The 18,563-nt window shown below is 38.9% G+C and overlaps 1 protein-coding gene across 1 annotated transcript in view; it reads left to right on the top strand.

The window, feature by feature from the left end:
• Positions 1-18,563, top strand: part of NRXN3 (neurexin 3) — a 1,138,093-nt gene that overhangs the window by 283,240 nt on the left and 836,290 nt on the right. The window contains exons 7-10 of the mRNA XM_059689087.1: positions 4,130-4,249; positions 13,162-13,543; positions 14,310-14,500; positions 15,619-15,792. Of these exons, the coding sequence (XP_059545070.1) occupies positions 4,130-4,249; positions 13,162-13,543; positions 14,310-14,500; positions 15,619-15,792 (867 nt within the window). The remainder of the gene's footprint in view (positions 1-4,129; positions 4,250-13,161; positions 13,544-14,309; positions 14,501-15,618; positions 15,793-18,563) is intronic.

Genomic DNA, 18,563 nt, shown 5'->3' with positions numbered 1-18,563 from the left:
AAACAGCACTTTGTGGCATAGGGAAGGAATATCTACTTCCTGCATATGAGCAAAACCATCTGGGTTAGGTTTTAGAAATATATTGACAAATTTATGCATATTGGGAGTATCTTGTAGTTTTGCTTGTTATATTGCTCCTGGGGGGAATAAAAAATTTATGTACTATGAACAACCTGCTAAAAATATAATTTTAAAATAATTAAAATTCAAAGTCCACCTTGTGAAGGTATGTACCTTTAAGAATGCTCCAATATAGATTCCCCCCACATTCTCCCATTCCCTATCTGATGAAACAGGGAATGATCTGCCAATATCTGCATGTCATCTTCCTCCAAGCGATCAGCAGTGATGTCTCTCTCAAAGAGTGCTTTTCTCCTATTTTTTCATTTAGATTTTATTATTAGTTCTGACTTACTAAATAGGCTATTTGTAGGGTTCCTGTGTGATGATTTAAGCAATCTAGTCTGTGTACCTCATCCAGGATGTCTCATTCTCTTCCTCCCGTTCATCAGTGAATTAGACAACTTCTATGAGACAAGTCTTAACTGAAAGAGATGATGCTAAGTGGGTTTGCAGGAAGACTAGATCAAGGGTGGGGATTTGGGAAATATTACACAAAGGATTCATTAAAGGCTCTTTGTTCTACAATAATGAACAATTCAACTCCCCGACAGATTTCTGCACCCTGCTAATCCTCACCTGTGATTTTGTTTCTTTGCTGCAGTCACAGGGAAATTCACTTACAGGGTGTCAGGTAACTTACTAGTTTATGGATTTAGATCAAACATTGAGGATCTAAGCAGCCTAAAAGGGAATCAAAGGGTTGTTTGGTTGTTGTTTTTTTGTGATCAATATTTACTACTTAAGCTATGAAAGGAGGAAACATGCATCCAATATGTACCTAATTACAGATCATACTTCTCTGAGCCACTAAAAAGAAAAAAGGCAACACGTGGCAACTGATGACTTTGAGTTTTGTTGTTGCTGCTTTAAGTTCCCACCAAATTCCCACTTAAATAGTTTCTCCTTCTTAGCTGGACCATCTTTGACTTACAAGGGAGAACTGTTTTTTTTTTCCCCGAGAGACTTTTTACATTTGTTATTTTACTGATGCTGCTTGACTGGCTGTGTGCTAGAATCTTCCAGAGAAGTTTTTTCCCAGACTAGATCCTCCTGCTTTTAAATCCTAAGGGTTTGTGTGTTTCAGCTTACAGCTGGGGTCGGCTCATGCATCACTTTATTAATCTCATGTTATTCTTAGGCTCCACATTAGGTTTTCTCTTCCCCTCTGTATGCCTACATTTCCAGCTGAGTTTCAACATCACTTTCCATCTTGTAGGAGGAAGTGATCTTCCAGCTCAATTAAAGATAAATGCCATTGACCCTCCACTTTCTGGGGCTAAACGTTTTCCAGAAGCTCTCTGAGATCTGTATTTATTGCTTGGAAGGGAATATTGAATAATACTCATTTCCCTGGCATTTTAAGGAGATGACTGTGAACCATTTTTTCTACTCCAAGAGTAAGAATATTGGGGGTGGAGGTGTCCAGTGTAACCAGGCAGTAGGTCATGTGAGGTCTCAGTGGCTTTTTCACATCCTAAACTCCAGGAGTCAAAATGGACAGTTAAATATTTTGTGTTTGAATCTGACCTTAATAGCTGTTTCAAGGACACCAAGAAGAGTGGAAGTCCCAGCAAAATGTCAGCAGCATTTAAAACGCACTGGACTGAGTGAGGCTGGTTTTACATCTCAGTGGCTAATATGGCACTAATGTGGCAATGTCCTAAACTGACTGCATGTGTTAGTATTGCTTCCTTTCATCTTGTCTCCAATCATAAACTTTAAGTGGTGTGCAAAAATCACCTACGGAACAGATGGCTGTCTATGGAGGGCCTGCATTTGTAACAGTTCTGCCTCTATAGCCAATATTTCCCACATCTTCCTTTACTTTCTTCTTTCCTATCAAAATATTTGCATGTGGAATAAATAGGATAAAAACATAAAAAAGGCAAATTTGTTTCTTCGGAGAACATCTGTTCTTGCTTCAAAGTACCCACATGATGTGGTCCATTTTCTCCCAATGTCCACACAGCTTGCTGTTGTAAAGGTGATGGCTATATCCATCTTAGACCTGAATTTAATGAGATGATGAACATTGCTATCTAGTCAGTTGAAATGTAGGGAAAATTCTGTCCTAATGTACAGATTTTAGGTAATATTAAAGGCAGACATCCTCTCAAAGAGAAGCTAAGATTGGATGTCAAATTATTTATTATAGAATTATTTTTTTCTGCCATTCATTGATCTCAAAAAACCATTACCCAACTCAGGGTACACTTGGTTCACTCCAAGTTTCTTCGCTGAATTTTCAGGATTCTTGTGAATTTGGCTTGCGCTTCGGGTGTAGGTGCATTCTGGAAGAATTTAAGTACAAATCACCTGCTAAATACATTTCAATACAAATAAATCTTTCCACTTTGAAAGTCTGCTTATTTTTCAAGGAGAAAATTCCCCCAAACTTCAACTGCTATTAAATCTCATGTAACCCACATTTAATAGGAAAACCAATTATTCAAAATTGAAGGGTACAATTTAAAATTAGCTAGTTTAAAAGATCTCTGCCCAAGTACACTCTCTTTTATGTTCTTCCCTACATAGTATATAGTATATTCAGTCTGGGGACTAGAAAAGCAGGCAGAGTAGCTAGTAAAAGCTATACAGGGATGGGCAAAAGTAGGTTTACAGTTGTACAACTAGATAATACAAGAATAAATAGCAATGCAAGGATAAACTGTGATTTGCTTGCACACAACTGTAAATCTACATTTGCCCACTGCATATAATGAAACTTTCAAAATGACTTAGATAAAATATATTAGCCTTATTTAATGTTTTTCAAAGAAAGAAAGACCTATGTAGACATCATGGATTCAACGAGCACTCATTAAAGCACCTACTTCGTACCTCTCCCTGTGCTCCTGTCCCTTAGAGCCAAGTGTATGATCTTCTGAAATATTTCCAATGCATAATAGGTATAGGGGTGTATTGGCCAGTTACATATTTCATCTTTTTCTTCAAGTTATTTCCAGAGATATGGCTTTCTATATCTTAAGGATTTAAGCATCATCTTTCTGTGTGGGCTCAGCTATTCACAGAGAGAAGGCAAGCTCGCTCTAAGTTCTTTGGTTCTATAAAGCCTTCCTTGTCTTTTAAATGTATATCTCAGTTCACTGGTGAGTGAAACCTGACATTCTTTCCCCCATTGCTATCCAAATTGTCTTAATGCCTTAGTATCTATCTTGCCAGCTTTTGCCCCTAAATACCATAATTTCTTTCTCCACCCAATTCTTCCTAGGGTGTACTTGACCATTATCTCAAGCATCTTGGGCATTGATCTTTTGTCCTTTATTCCTTTATTTGGTGATACCAAACATTCTTTTGTCTGAAACAAACTCAATTTTGGAATTTTACATTATTTCATTTTGTAGGGTTTGGATCTTTTTGGAGAATGATGAACAATGAGATAATTCAGGGGGCCTTCCAATTCCCTTCAGGAGCATTATTTATAATGGGTTTTAGACCTTGATGTTTATTATTATTGTGGTGATTACTATTATGGTTTATATGGGGACTGATGGGAAATGTTAAGTTAGGAGCATATGTTACAGAGCTCTTCACTCATCCAATGGGTGGATACTCTCCAAAAGCCAAACTGGTGTATTATGCCTAAATGACCAAAGGAGTTTTTAAAATGTGGGATGAATTTCCTGTATCTTCAAGAAATTCATCTGAAATCTAAGATTTGGGGAAACAAAATAATAGCTGACTCCTGTTTCCTGTAAGTGGTCACTAACTGTCATTGTCACTTAAAACTGTGTATTAAAAAAGGAGGGCACCCATTTCTTTCACTCCTTCGTCATCCTCCTTTATGTTTGAATGTGACTTTTGCAAGGAGACTACTAGGGAGAGTCCTATTAGATCAGTAACACTGGATGGGCTTTGGGTGGGGGTGGGATACAATTCCTTAAATGCTACTAGGTCATGGACACCAGTGTGGCTTTGGCAATTCTGATGCCATGAGTGCTACTTTTAGGACGGTTCTAATTTTGGCACTTACCACCATCCTTAGGCAAAGGACCTGAGACCCTGTATGCCGGGCAGAAGCTCAACGACAATGAGTGGCACACCGTTCGGGTGGTGCGGAGAGGAAAGAGCCTTAAGTTAACTGTGGACGATGATGTGGCTGAGGGTGAGTACAGCTGTAGTGAGATGTGTTGCTCCTTGCTCTACTATTCCTCTTAGTCATTCAGTGCTTCAAGAGCTTTTTTCCAAAGATGTTAATAGAAGTCACATGTCATATTCTCTGTTGGCTTAATAGAAGTCACATGTCATATTCTCTGTTGACAAGCTCAGGCAAGGCTAAGAAGGTCCTCCTCTGTATTTTCAAAATCCCTTTTAATTGATCTGTATTAAAGAACTGACCAAGTACTGTAATTATATATTGATGGGTCTCTTAGGAGTCGAGTATGTGTCTGGAGAATAGATGTAGGGTTCTTCAGATCCTTCTATTATCCAGTTATTAAAAAAGCGGTTATCAGTCAACTTCCCCAATACCAAGTTTATTCCCTCAGTGCATGCATCAGTCACTCTCTGGTAGAGGGAGATGGATAAACCAGAAATTCCAAAAACAATAGGGAAAAGTCAGTACCTCAAGCAGTGCATGTTACTTAGAAGGTGCTGAATAATCAGTCATTTATTTAGTTCTTATTAATTGAGTACCTACTCTGTACCAAGTGCTACTTTAGAAGGCACTGAGGATATGGTGATGAACAAATAGGCAAGTCCTTGGCCTGGGGGAATTTACATTCTAGGAGGGCAGTGAATGTAAACTTCATTCATTATGAAATAGTGAATGAATCCACACCTAGGTGAGGGACCTTCAGAGCCTCACACAAGAAGTATATATTTCTTGAGAGCCTGTTATATGTCAGTAGCATGCTGAGGATTATAGGGTATAAAAGGAAAAATGAGATTATCCACATCCTCAATGAATCAGTCTAGTAAGTTAGATATGACTCGGGTGTTTAAAAATAAGACAAGCAATATAATGAACTCCTAATTTGTGTGGGTTAGATTGTAACTGTCCATCAGAAGAGATTATAAATTGGGGCTGGAGATTGCACAAGTGGTTTATGAATACAGTTTTTCAGGTGGAATTTGATGGGTGAATGTAATTAATGAGGTCTAGGATGGAAGAGAGGTCACTTTCAATTGCATCTTAAATGTTGCATCCCATAAATCTACACCCTCTTCTGTTCCACAGCAGTGCACACCTGTTATCTAGGATTCTTGTCCATGTGGGAAAAGAAAACTTGGGGCAGCAGGGGTATTACATGGAACACTGTTGGCATCAGGAACTGGACTCTGATGTTGATTCTCTGCAGGATGCTAGAAAAGTCACCATTTCTGGGCTTTGTTAAATGAAGTCTGTGGCCTAAGCAATTTCTGTGATTAGGACCATCAGATTGGGATCAAGAGGCCTGGGATTTAATACAGCCATTGTCACTAAAGTGCTTTATGCCTTTGGGATAAGTACACTAAACTTGTTTTTACTCATTTCTTCATTTTTAAACTAGATATTCCATTATTGCTGAGATTCTTTCTTAGCATAAAGTTTCTGCAATATTGATCCTATAATTTAATTTTATGTTCACAAGCCTGAGCCCTTTTTACTTCTGGAGTCAGTAATAGTAGTGAGCCACGTATGCATGTATGCAGGTGTGTGTGTGTGTGTGTGTGTGTGTGTGTGTGTACAGAATGAGAGTCTCTGGGTGGAGGAAGAGCATGAGGCATATATCAGTGCCCAGTTATCATTAAGGACTAAGTTAGCTGTCTTATTCATATCAGCTCCTTTAGTGTTCTGTCGTTCTATAAATTACCTTGCAAAGTTAGTGTTATTATTGTCATTTTACATAAGGGGAACCTGAAACTTCGAGGGAGCTATGTACATAAGCTCAAAATTCATGTCTGTGTGATTTCACTAAATCAAGCTGCTTGCTGGGCATCATAATCCAACATAAGAAAGTGATTTGTCGTACAAAGTAGGGATTAGGGTGAGGTGGGGAATACAATTCAGCAGGTAGACTTTGAGATACAATTCAGCAGGTAGACTTTGAGATCCACTGTCCTTTTCCCAAAATGAAGACAGAGCCACAGCGCTATTGCAAGCCTTCCAGATGTACATAGACCTAACATAGTGGGGGGTAAGGTTACTGTTCTGTAGGCCGGCAGGGTAACTTAGCCTTGTGTAATGAATGTCGGCAAAGAGATGTAAAAATGGTTAAAGGTTTAGAACCCACAGCCAACCGTAATTAATTATTCAAGAACTCCCCATGAGGTGTTAGTGCAGACAGGAGCCTGCAAAGGCAGTTCAGTGACACATGCCTGGCTAACTCCTCTGGGTTTAGCCCAGTAAAGCCCAAAGCAGTGCTGTTTGCTGTGTGTTTTGAATACCAGCCACTAGATGGCGATCTCACACCAATTTCTCCAAACAGTGAGTCCCGTTTATTTCCATAAGAAATCACATGCCTGAAAGCTATAGTCATAAGGAGCCCCAGAACTAAGGGTACATAATTGGTATTGCCTCCCTGAGTCATTATTCCTTTACAGAAATTTTAGAATAAAGGTAATTATGAAGTGTATTTCCTTTTTCTACTAATAATTTAAAAACAGGACTAAACCATGGCACGCCCAAGCCATCCAGTAATTTGATATTTGAAATTAATGAAGCTCTTTCGTTTTCCGCCTTACCCTCTACTTTGCCGCTGATGGAAAAAAGCAGCCATAAGGATAAAGAAATCTGGGAGAAGAAAAGAGCCATTTTGTGTATGAGCTACAACATTGGAATGCTTTTCACAGTGATAAGGGGTTTGGGAATTTTAATTTTAGCTCATAGAAGTCATAAAATCAGGCAATGAAATTAAAATACCACTCAGTCCTCATGTTATTAAGTAGTGTATTATTGGCTTATTTAGTAATCCCTTTCATGCTGTTTAAGGTCCCCCAGGGTGTCAAATTTTCAGCTAGTTTGTAGAAATGATGCAAAGAATAGGTCAGACTCATAAGAAATCAAAAGCAAGGAAATAAATATTCCTCAGCCTGGTGGTTTTCATTTATTATAATATAATATCTTCCTGGAAATGTATTAAGTTCAGTTGACAGTTAATAAGGATTGATTGATTGATTAACCTGGATTTCTATTATCAAGAATAAATTAAAAGACTACCTCCCTTGGGCTATGCTCCTCAGATTGGGGCTAATGCTGCACGAATTGACCACACCACCAAGAACTTCCTGCTGGTGCAAAAATTCACCCTCTTTGTCCACTCTGGTCCATGCTGCCTTCTCCCTCTCCCTCTCTCTCCCCATATTGCACGTACAGGACCTCGCTGTGAAAAGCCATTGGCCCAAGATTTCCATGGGAAAATTCTTCCACACATTAACAAAATATCAGAGAAAGATTTAGAAAAGTTAGGTTCAACAACATGAAGTTGATTTATTTATTGTAAGACTTATTAGGAGCCTTTAATATGCTAATTCACATTGCCAATCATCAATAATTAAGTGTGCAGTATTTACCAAATTTATTTGGTTCCAGAACTCCTTTTTATTAAGTCATTTTACAGCATATGCATGTGGGAAATGTTTCTCCACAACATACTGAGGAGAAAAGGGTATGGGAGCAGTGGAGCTGGAGGATTGTGGGTAAATTGTGCATCCTTTTCTGAGCCTTTGGAAGCCTTTCTTTTCTTCACTTTTCTTTCCATGTCGGGGAGCCACTGGGAGGTCAAGTTGCCTCCACTAAGCCATTTCCATGATTTCTTTGCCAAGCTCTTGATGTTGGCCAGGTCCCCCATGTGCAGAAATGGTGTGATCCAGACTCTGACTCCACAGTAGATGTCTCTAATACAGCCTCCTTCCCAAGTGCCAGGGATGCTTGCTGCCCTCAGGCCCTCTGCTATAGGACATCTAGAAGAGGCAAGAAGTGGTTCCTACTTAAAGATCTTGTGTTCTCAGAAGAGAGAGAAAACAGGTGGCATACTAGTAATCAGAAAACTAACATATTTTAGACAAAGGGGAAAAATAAATGCTGAAGATTTAGTAACAGCTTACAGTTTGAACACTAGACACTGTTCTAAGTACTGTCTACGTCATTGATACATTTAATCCTGATAGTTTCATACCTATTTCACAGATGGGAAACTGAGGCATGGAAGTTAGGTAACCCAGGCGGTCTAGCCTCAGAGCCTACATGCTCATCCACTATGTTTGAATGTCTCGTGGGCAGCTACAGCTTGAACTTGGCCAAGTTTTCCATGGTTTATGTTCTCCACAAACTGCATCCTCCTGAGGGCTGGTCTGTAAGCCCTTGTTGGCCTTCAGTGAAAGTTGAAGGTGAAGGTGTGCACAGGGTCTGAGGCAACATAGCTGGGCTAGGGAAGGTGCTGCATATATTGCCTACAGCATTAGGATACTCGGTCTCTGGGAAGAAGTGTGCACTCATCACAGCAGCTTCTGTGTGGACTTTCTCACCAGTTAAGGTCCATCTATAGATTTTTATTGGGTAATAATGTAAGGAACCAGTCAAGCCTTTTCTCTAAAGAGAGAAATGCAAGTTAAAATGTGGACTTTGGAATTAAATACATCTAAATTCAATTTGGGGCTCTACTATTTACCGCCTGTATAAACTTTGGTCACATTGCTTGACCTCTCTAAGCTAAGGGTCCACACATCTGAGCCTAGATAATGATACCTTCCTACAGTTTATTGAGATCATGACCTCGATGGTGGTTATGAAGTGCCTAGCACAGTGCCTGGCTAAGGGATAGCCCTAGTCTTGGTTTTCCCTTGATATCTTTCTCCCCAGTTACTCCTCTTTCCTCTAAAATTGGGAAGCAGCTGCTACGGAGTATGCATTCATTCCACATTTAATTGGAAAGGAGTTTTAGTCTACAGATGGCCTTCAGAGAAGACGAATGAAAATGTTCCTGGTTATTAATACTGGTTAGGTAATACAGAGATTTTTTAAAAAATGTTTTAATTTGTACACATTTGTAACTTTATGCAATGCCTTCAGTGCTTTCTCTGGGTAAAATAGCATACTTATTTGGGAACCTGCACCCACACAAAAAGGAGTTTCTTTTAGTGTATGGAGAAATGAATTTCTTTTCTAATTTGGCCCCACATCACCTTCTCCGCACCCCTCACCAATTTTTGGTGGAAGCTTCTCATAGATATCCTGAACCCTAAATTAGTCTCTGTCCCTGAACTGTTCAAATTCCATTGCTATTTTCCCTTCTATTACTTATCCAAGCCCTTATTCAAGCTCAATCTTATATGGTTTTCATATAATTTTTACATGCTTTTCTTACCTTACATGATTTTCTGGCTTTATGAAATTCATATTCTAGTGAGCAGAATTTCCTAACCCCTCAATTTTGGAGGTCAGTTAATCCATAATTTCTTTAAAAGCTCCAAAATGACTTTAAAACAGACTTTTTAGATTCCTTTTGAGACCCCAATCTTTACCAGTGGGCATCCCATTATTACTTTTTGGTTCTCATTGCTGTTTTGTTTGTTTGTTTGTTTGTAAAGTAAAAATTAGCATGACCACCAGCGTCATCATGGTTCGGTGTTCCTGTGTCCCCATGGAAACTGGCTATGATTTTTGCCTCCCCATCATTCTCTAGCTCTGATATAAGCAGCTATAGCCCAATTGACCTTGGGTATTTATTTCCATTACTTCATTGTTTCAGAGCACATGAATTTAGGTTAGGCTACTTTGCATTTTCATGACCAGTCCAGTTTTCAATACTAAGTAATTTTATGCAGTAATTCTTTTTCCTAGTTATTCAATTGTTAGCAGATTTATGTTGCATTTTGATTTTTGTTCTATTACATTTTTATATTTAGTTAACCAACATCATTATTTTGTTTTTGCTTATATTGAGAATGATTTGTAACTAGTTGTCAAAATACCACATAGATGCTCATAAATGCAAATATGATTTTTGTGTATATGAGCAATTTTTTTGAATTAGGTCTCAAGTATGCTCCCATAGAGATAAAATTAATATTGAGCATCTGAGGGTGTAATCTTCTCAGACTTCCTAGATATTGAAGTATAAGGGACTCAAAAAAATATGAATGATCCTCTCTTTTTTGCCACCTGAGTTCTACGCCAATAGAGGAGAAAAATGCAAGGCAGGTAGAAATTAAATATAATTTTTATTAATGATAACACTGATATTGAAAGATGTGGTTTACATCTACTGAACTGAGAATTGGATGGAATTGCTCACTTGAACACTAATTCAGGACTGGGGCAGGCAGCCTATGCTGAAGCAAGGCTTGCTCCTCCAACATCCATGCTGTAGGTGAGTGGGGTAGATTGGGTGCTTTCTGAAGGCAGCTTGCTCCCCTAAAGGGAAACAGAAAGTGCCAGGGTCTGAGTTCTGCACATAGTTTTGCTTTGCAGATTATCTTTAATCTTTTAGATTATGTCACTCCTTATTTTTTTTTTTCTGGAAAGTTATAAAAGAGGGATGGGATAAAGAGATGCTAGGAGAGTCTTGCTGGTGGAGTCTCTTTAATATAAAAGATAACACGAGAGGGCAGGCAGAGGGAATTCCCCTTCCCTCCCCTTAAACATTGAGGCATTAAGAAACAACTTGCTAAATTTTATTGACTCATTTCTGTGTGAATGTCCAGGGAGCCACCTTCTACTCTAGCCATACTAATGATGTTATCCTTGACTTTGTTGTTAAAATTTCCAGTCTCTGTGTATCTTTTTCAAGCCCTTCTCATTATCCCTGCTTCAGTCACTCACTGAACCCCAAATTAGTCTCTGGCCCTGGGCTAAGTGTTCAAATTCCACTGTTAGTTTCCCTTCTATTACTTATCCAAGCCCTTCTTCAATCTCAATCTTATATAATTTTCTGATATGGGTAAACTAGGTGAGGAAAAAGGGCTAATGGTTTGTATTAGATGGAGATCGTTCCATTGCAAATATTAGGAGCTCAACTCAAAGGCTTTAAGCACAAAATGGAATTAAAGTCTGAGTTGGCTGGCTGGATCCAGATTTTCAAATGACATCATCCTGGAAAAATCATGTTTCTCCATTTCATGCTTGTTTTCTATGCCCCAGATCCTCAGGCAGGCCCAGTCTCTCACATAATTGCATGGCTGCTGCTAATCTAGGCTCCTTCTTACCCCTTCAACAAGCCTTTCTTGCAAAGACAACTTGTAAATTTTCTTGCAAAATCCCTAAAGCTGATCACTACTGGACCAGCTTGGGTTGTTGCTAGTACAGTGGTTCTGAGGGTAGTTTCTAGATCAGTCTTAAATGCTTCAATTCAGAACTTGTTAGCAATGCAAATTTTCAGGCCTCACCTCAGACTCTTGAATAATAAACTCTGAGGGTAGGGCCCAAAAAACTGTTTTAGCATCCCCTCCAGGTGACTGAGATAAATGCTAAAGTTCTTAGTCCTTAGGTTTTACTCTAAGGCTGGGGGGATAAAATATGTTGAGTGGTTCAGTCTAAGTAGCTTGAATACTTCATAATGGGGTCAGCTTCACCCATCCCAGATGGTTTAAAAGTAAAGTAGGGAAGGTAGCTTTCAAAAGAAAATCAGGTGTTAATATCAGAAAAAAGCAACAGTTGCTGGGAAAATGAAATTAACAGATGTTCCACAATAGAAACTTTTCCAGAATTACAGCTATGCACTACTTAATGACAAAGATCTGGTCTAAGGAAGTGGCCTTAGATCAGTGGTTCTCAACCTTCTGCCCCTTTAATTACAGTTCCTCATGTTGTGACCCAACCATAAAATTATTTTCATTGCTACTTCATAACTGTAATGTTGCTACTGTTATGAATCATAATGTAAATATCTGATATGCAGGATGGTTTTAGGCGACCCCTGTGAAAGGGTCGTTCGACTGCCAAAGGGGTCACAACCCACAGGTTGAGAACCACTGCCTTAATGATCTTGTATGAACATCATGGAGTATACTTATGTAAACCTAGATGGTATGGCTTACTATGAGCAAGCCTTGCATAAAGTAGGGACATAAGAAGAAGTGTCCTGAAATAGGCACATAGGTTATATGGTACAGCCTATTGTTTCTAGGCTACGTGTCTGTATAGTATGTTACTGTACAAACCAACATGAGATTAAATCAAGCACAAGAGAAAATGATGCAATCAAAATATGTGCTACACACAAGATGAATGAAGCAGCTGCCAGTGTAATACCACATACTTTTCTATAGCAAACTTTTTTTTGTAAGTAGAAAAAGTACATGCTAGAATGGTGATAAAGAGTATAGTATGGTAAATACATTACCTGATAACATAGTTGTTTGTTATCGTTATTAAGTATGTCCTGTACATCATTGTATGTACTATACCTTTATATGATTGGCAGAGCAGTAAGTTGGTTTATACTAGTACTAGCATCATTTATTTATGCCAGCATCACCACAATCATGTGAGTAATACATTATGCTATGATGTTGCCATGGACACAATATCACTAGGCAATAGTATTCATCTCCATTATACTTTTATGGGATCATTGTTGTATATGCAGTCTGTTGTTAACCAAAATGCCCTTATGTGGTGCATGACCGTACTAGCTACTGAATCATTAGGTGGTGAATTATTTGGCAGTAAATAACTAAAGTTTGTTTGTTGTGTTTTTATAAGGGTTAGGAGAAAAAAAAAGACTTTTCTTCTTATAGTGTATACCAGGACCCAGTTGTTTTCCTGAATGAAGAAAACTAATAGTTTTATCATTTAACTTGAGTTACCCATGATCTTGTATTTTTTTCATATATGATGGGGCATCTGAGCAGCTGGATGAGAATGTGGGATGCAGGGTGGTAGCTTGGGCTGGGCCAGTAACCAGCTCCCCCACTGAGGCCACATCAAGTATATAGTGTAGTGAGTATTTTGTTTTCTGGAACTGACTCAAGAAAACAATATTGTGTGTGTGTGTTGGAGGGAGGGCGGGGATTAGACCTAAAAGATATATTAAAGGTGCTATGACAAAAACATGATAACTTTCCTTATTGGTATCTCATTTATGATTTTCACAGGTACAATGCTTGGAGATCACACCCGCTTGGAATTCCACAATATTGAAACTGGTATCATGACCGAGAAACGTTACATCTCTGTTGTCCCCTCCAGTTTCATTGGCCACTTGCAGAGCCTCATGTTTAATGGCCTGCTCTACATTGACTTGTGCAAAAATGGCGACATTGACTACTGTGAACTGAAGGCTCGTTTTGGACTGAGGAACATTATAGCTGACCCTGTCACCTTCAAGACAAAGAGTAGTTACCTGAGCCTGGCAACCCTGCAGGCCTACACCTCCATGCACCTCTTCTTCCAGTTCAAGACCACCTCAGCTGATGGCTTCATTCTCTTCAATAGTGGGGATGGCAATGACTTCATTGCTGTTGAGCTAGTCAAGGGGTAAGTGGAAGGGATCATATAGTTCATACTAAATATCTGAGCACAAGACTTACATAGAGACATGAGAAAAAGTGTCCTGATACATGCTCTCATTGATTAATATATTTATGTGATGATTACGGCTAGAAGGAAGAGAATAACTTTATTTAAAATCTTCTCTAACTCAATACTATCAGACTTTTTACTATGAAATGTAGCCTTTAAACCTATGAAAAAATCTAATATTTGCAAAAGAAGAATAGGGGGTACATTGCATCTTTCTTTGGGCAGTAGTACAATCTGTAACTATAACATTTATAGGAAGAAATGAAATGTATATATATATATTTCCAATCCTATCATGAGAACATAAATGTAAATTTAAATAAATCTGTTCTTTCTTCAAGACATTTTACTACCATGTGATGAAAAATAATAGTCAAAACAAAAGCAAAGCCATAACAAAACTCCCCAAAACAGACCTATTATTGACTGTGAATTTAAATGTGGCCCCCTAGTACTTTGGAGTATACCACCTGCACTACTTTCTGGCTCTTATTTTTCCTAGGTAGTGTTAAAGAAGTAGATTCTGTGAGTATCAAATGATAGTGAAGTCTGATAGAATAGGATCTGACTCCTAAATTATTAGGATACAAGAAGCTTTAATTATTCCTGTGTGATGCCAGTTTAGCATAGGTGATTTGAAGGCTCAGATGTCATTATGCACACATTGCCATTAAACGACTTCAGGAAATCTCAAGTCATTGGAGGGTTGTTTCCCTCCTAGGTACATCCACTACGTGTTTGACTTGGGGAATGGCCCCAATGTGATCAAGGGCAACAGTGACCGCCCCCTGAATGACAACCAGTGGCACAACGTCGTCATCACTCGGGACAACAGTAACACTCACAGCCTGAAAGTGGACACGAAAGTGGTCACTCAGGTTATCAATGGTGCCAAAAATCTGGACTTGAAAGGTAAACCTTATAGAGAAATTTATCCTTGTTAGAGCATTTCTTACCATTGAAAGACTGTTTCCAGAGGCAAACTACAGTTTATGAGCACTCTGTATTTTTGATTCATTATGCATATTCTTTTTTAATGACACTGAATTATACTATAAGGTAATGTATTCAGTGTTTACTTAGACCACTCCTCAAGGAATGGCTCATTTTCTGAGTGTGCCTTGGGGGCTAAGTGATGAAGAGATAAATGGCAAAATGAGAAGAGACCCTAACACAGATTAGGGAATCCAGGTTTTGGAACTTCACTTGAATGATTTACTGTATGAGAGGACTTTGGTAAAAATTTTTAGACACCTTCTGTATACTTTTTTTCAAGATTAGGATAGTAATTGTTGCTAAGTTTATGGGCTGTTAAGAAGTTTGATGAAATAATGTCTGTAAAACCCTCAGCATCGCATTGGTAATAGGCACATGAAAAGCACTCAATAAATGGATTTGTTGAAATGTTAAGCTTTATTATAAAACTAGAGGCCTGGTGCATGAAATTCATGCAGGGGAGGGGGGGTGTTCCCCTCAGCTCAGCCTGCATCTTCTTGAAATCTGGGACCCCTTGGGGGATGTCCAACTGCCAGTTTAGGCCCAATCCCATAGGGATCCCTGCAGGTCGGGCCTAAACTGGCAGTCAGACATCCCGCTCGCAATATGGGACTGCTGGCCCCTAACTGCTCACCTGCCTGCCTGATCACCCCTAACCACTCGCCTGCCTGATTGCCCCTAATCACTCACTGCGGGCCGGCCGGCCAGGTTGAGGGGCCGTAGTTGTTCTGGTCTCTGGTCATTCTGCCATTTCAGTTGCTGGGCTTTTATTATATAGGATGGTAACAGTACCTGCCTCCTAGACTATATGTGCTGATTAATATGAGATGATGTTTAAAAAATGAATGACACATAAGAAATGTTAGTTTTCTCTTTGTATAATGTAGAAACTCTGGTAATTATTTTGATTATGCTGTTTTTCTCCCCCGATCTATTACCATTACCTAAATAAATGGCCTATAGTACATTGGCTTTAGTTGACCAGGTTTCCAGTCCTTGACTCATTTGCTTTTACTACCTGCTTTCCTTTCCAGGTGACCTGTACATGGCGGGTCTGGCCCAAGGCATGTATAGCAACCTCCCAAAGCTTGTGGCCTCCCGGGATGGCTTTCAGGGCTGTCTGGCATCAGTGGACCTGAACGGGCGCCTGCCAGACCTCATCAATGATGCCCTCCATCGGAGCGGACAGATCGAGCGTGGCTGTGAAGGTACAGCCTTCTTTCTTGTTAAGCAGTAGCCTTGTTGCAAGCACCGAGCCTCTTTGCTGCCTCTGCCAGTGCCTCCTTCCTCAGTTGGCCAGTCTTCTCTTATTCCCCATTCACTGTCCAACATTGCATCACCATCAGTGTCCTCTGTCATTGCCTAGTATGTGAAGACATGTGCCACCTGCTCCAGGAATGTATGTTGGCTGATGTCTTTCCAGTGTCACATACCTGCGGATTGAGGACCTTTTCTGGCATTGACATCAGGCTTCTCCTGACTTGTGCCTTTGCTTCCAGCATGGCTGAAAGGGCATCGGGGACTTTTATTTATACTTTACTACATGGGAAAGTAAAAACTAGAGACTTTTTACATCCTATGGATGTCACCATTAACAAAATGTTTCCTATGTTGCTAATGGTGACTGCATTAGCAGGAGATAGGAAAACGATGTCAGAATGCCATAATGATGGAAGGAAACTAACATTTATTGAGTACTTACTAGATGTCAGGCTTTGTTAAGCAGAGTCTTGGTGTGGTGTGGTGGAACAGCTTTGATATTGAAAAGACTTAGATTGAAGTCCAGAGAGTAGTGCTTCTTAGCTGTGTGACCTTTGAAAAATTACATAACCTCTCTGATCTACATCTTCCTCACCTGTAAAATGAGGCAATAAAACTCACCTTGGAAGCTAACATCCATAAATCAGAGATATACATAAAATGCCTAGTATATACCTTGTAAGTACTCAGTAAATGGTAGGGTTATTATTTTCAGGTATTATTTCATGTGAGACACATAATAACATCACATACTCATCAGTGCAGCACAACAAACCATGCTCAGCCTGTTTCTGTAGGTGATCCACTGTCTCTTCATGTACTCAGTTGTACAGGTCTTCGAGTCCCAACAGTTCTTTCCTCTATGTAAAAACAGTCTAGTTCTAGCCAGCAGAGGGCAGCAGTGAATATTTTCAGCCTCTCCTAGAGGCTCTGGGTAGGCTGAAAGGGTGACTCTTACCAAACTGGACAGGCAAAGAGGATGTCTGACCTGTCACAAGGATCTATGTGTTCTTTCGTCTGGTTGAGCTTCATGGTCCTTTGTGCAATATATTGTGTTTTCTTGTATTCCTCATTAATTTACCATAGCGATTTTCGACCTTTTTTTTAATCACACAGCACACATAAACTAATTACTAAAATTCTGTGGCATACCAAAACAAGTTTTATATTTTTTGCCTATCTGACAAAAATAATAGGTATAATTTTGATTCATTCATACCAGACAGCTATTGTGCTGGCTGTTGTCATTTTTCTGATTTGACAATCTAAGGCAGCGGTTCTCAACCTGTGGGTCGCAAACAATGAAAATACATCCTGCTATCAGATATTTACATTACGATTTATAACAGTAGCAAAATTACAGTTATGAAGTAGCAATGAAAATAATTTTATGGTTGGGGGTCACCACAACATGAGGAACTGTATTAAAGGGTCGCGGCATTAGGAAGGTTGAGAACCACTGTAGAGGCCAGTGTCCTTGACTAAGTAGGTAATGCACGTTTCAAAAAATCTTGTGACACACTGGTTGAAAATCGCTGATTTACTACATCAAACCTGTTAATTCATCTCCTGTGTTCAACTTCATTTATCGCTCTATTCTTAACCAGCTTTCAGCTGGATTTGCTCGCCACCTTAAAGCACATTTTTATAAAAGCTTCCCATCAGCTCCCCAGGCTGATTTGTAGTATGGAAGTTTTGTTTCTCCTTCTCTGAGAGTCATTTGCCCATGAGGCATTAATAATAAAACTAATTGTTTCTATAACCCACTGTAGTTCCCCTTAGCCAGGAATATCTCAAGTTCTGTGGGCCAAACATGGTGTGTGCATACATGAGGGACAGAAAGTTGGGAATCACCAAGTACCTAAAGTAGACACTTTGCTTTCTTACCCTGGGAATGCACAATTTCAATTAACTCAATAATTTTTTGTCTTATTGCCTACTTTTAATGCTTTCAGGTGTTAAAAGGCAATCCTGATATAGATGCAGCATTTGGAAATTAAATTGGGTGTCTTAGGTTAGAAGATTGTGGAATGACAATCATTCCAATGATTCTGGAATAATTCATCATATCAAGTTAAATCATACAATAAAATCACATATTGAAAAGCATAAGACATGCTTCAAATGTTAAATATTTTTACCATGCCATCAGTTCCTCCTTTAAGAAAGTTAATAGGAGTCACCCATTTTAACTTTATAGCAATAAGCCTCATAGAAATATAATTAGTCACATATGTAATTTTAAATTTTCTTGTAGCTACATTTTTAGAAGGTAGAAAGTAACAGGTAAAATTCATTTTAATTTTATATTTCATTTAACATAACTCAATATATACAAAATATTACCATTTCAGCTTATAATCAATACAAAATTATGAAGACATTTTGCTATTTTTTCATACTAAGCCTTGAAAATCAAGTGTGGATTTTATACTAGTAACCCCCCCCCCCTCAATTCAGACCACATGCCTTTGAAATGCTCAGTAGTCATGTGTCTGCGGCCACTGTGTTGGAAGCACATTTCTATTGAATATAAAAATCAAAGTGTGAGGACATAAAGCTGTAGTATTGAATTAAAAGGAAGTCTAAATGAACTTTTGTAAAAGGGGATTGAAACATATAGCATAAAGTGGGAATGGCCCCAGTTAAGAAAGCTTTAAGAAAAGCAGTATGAGCATTAGTGAATGGAACTTGTCCATTAGATCAGAGAAAATGTCCC

The sequence above is a fragment of the Myotis daubentonii genome, chromosome 1 (assembly GCF_963259705.1).
Source record: "Myotis daubentonii chromosome 1, mMyoDau2.1, whole genome shotgun sequence".
Lineage (NCBI taxonomy): Eukaryota > Metazoa > Chordata > Mammalia > Chiroptera > Vespertilionidae > Myotis > Myotis daubentonii.
The sequence above is the reverse complement of the archived record's forward strand: the minus strand, read 5'-3'. Positions and strand labels throughout refer to the sequence as shown.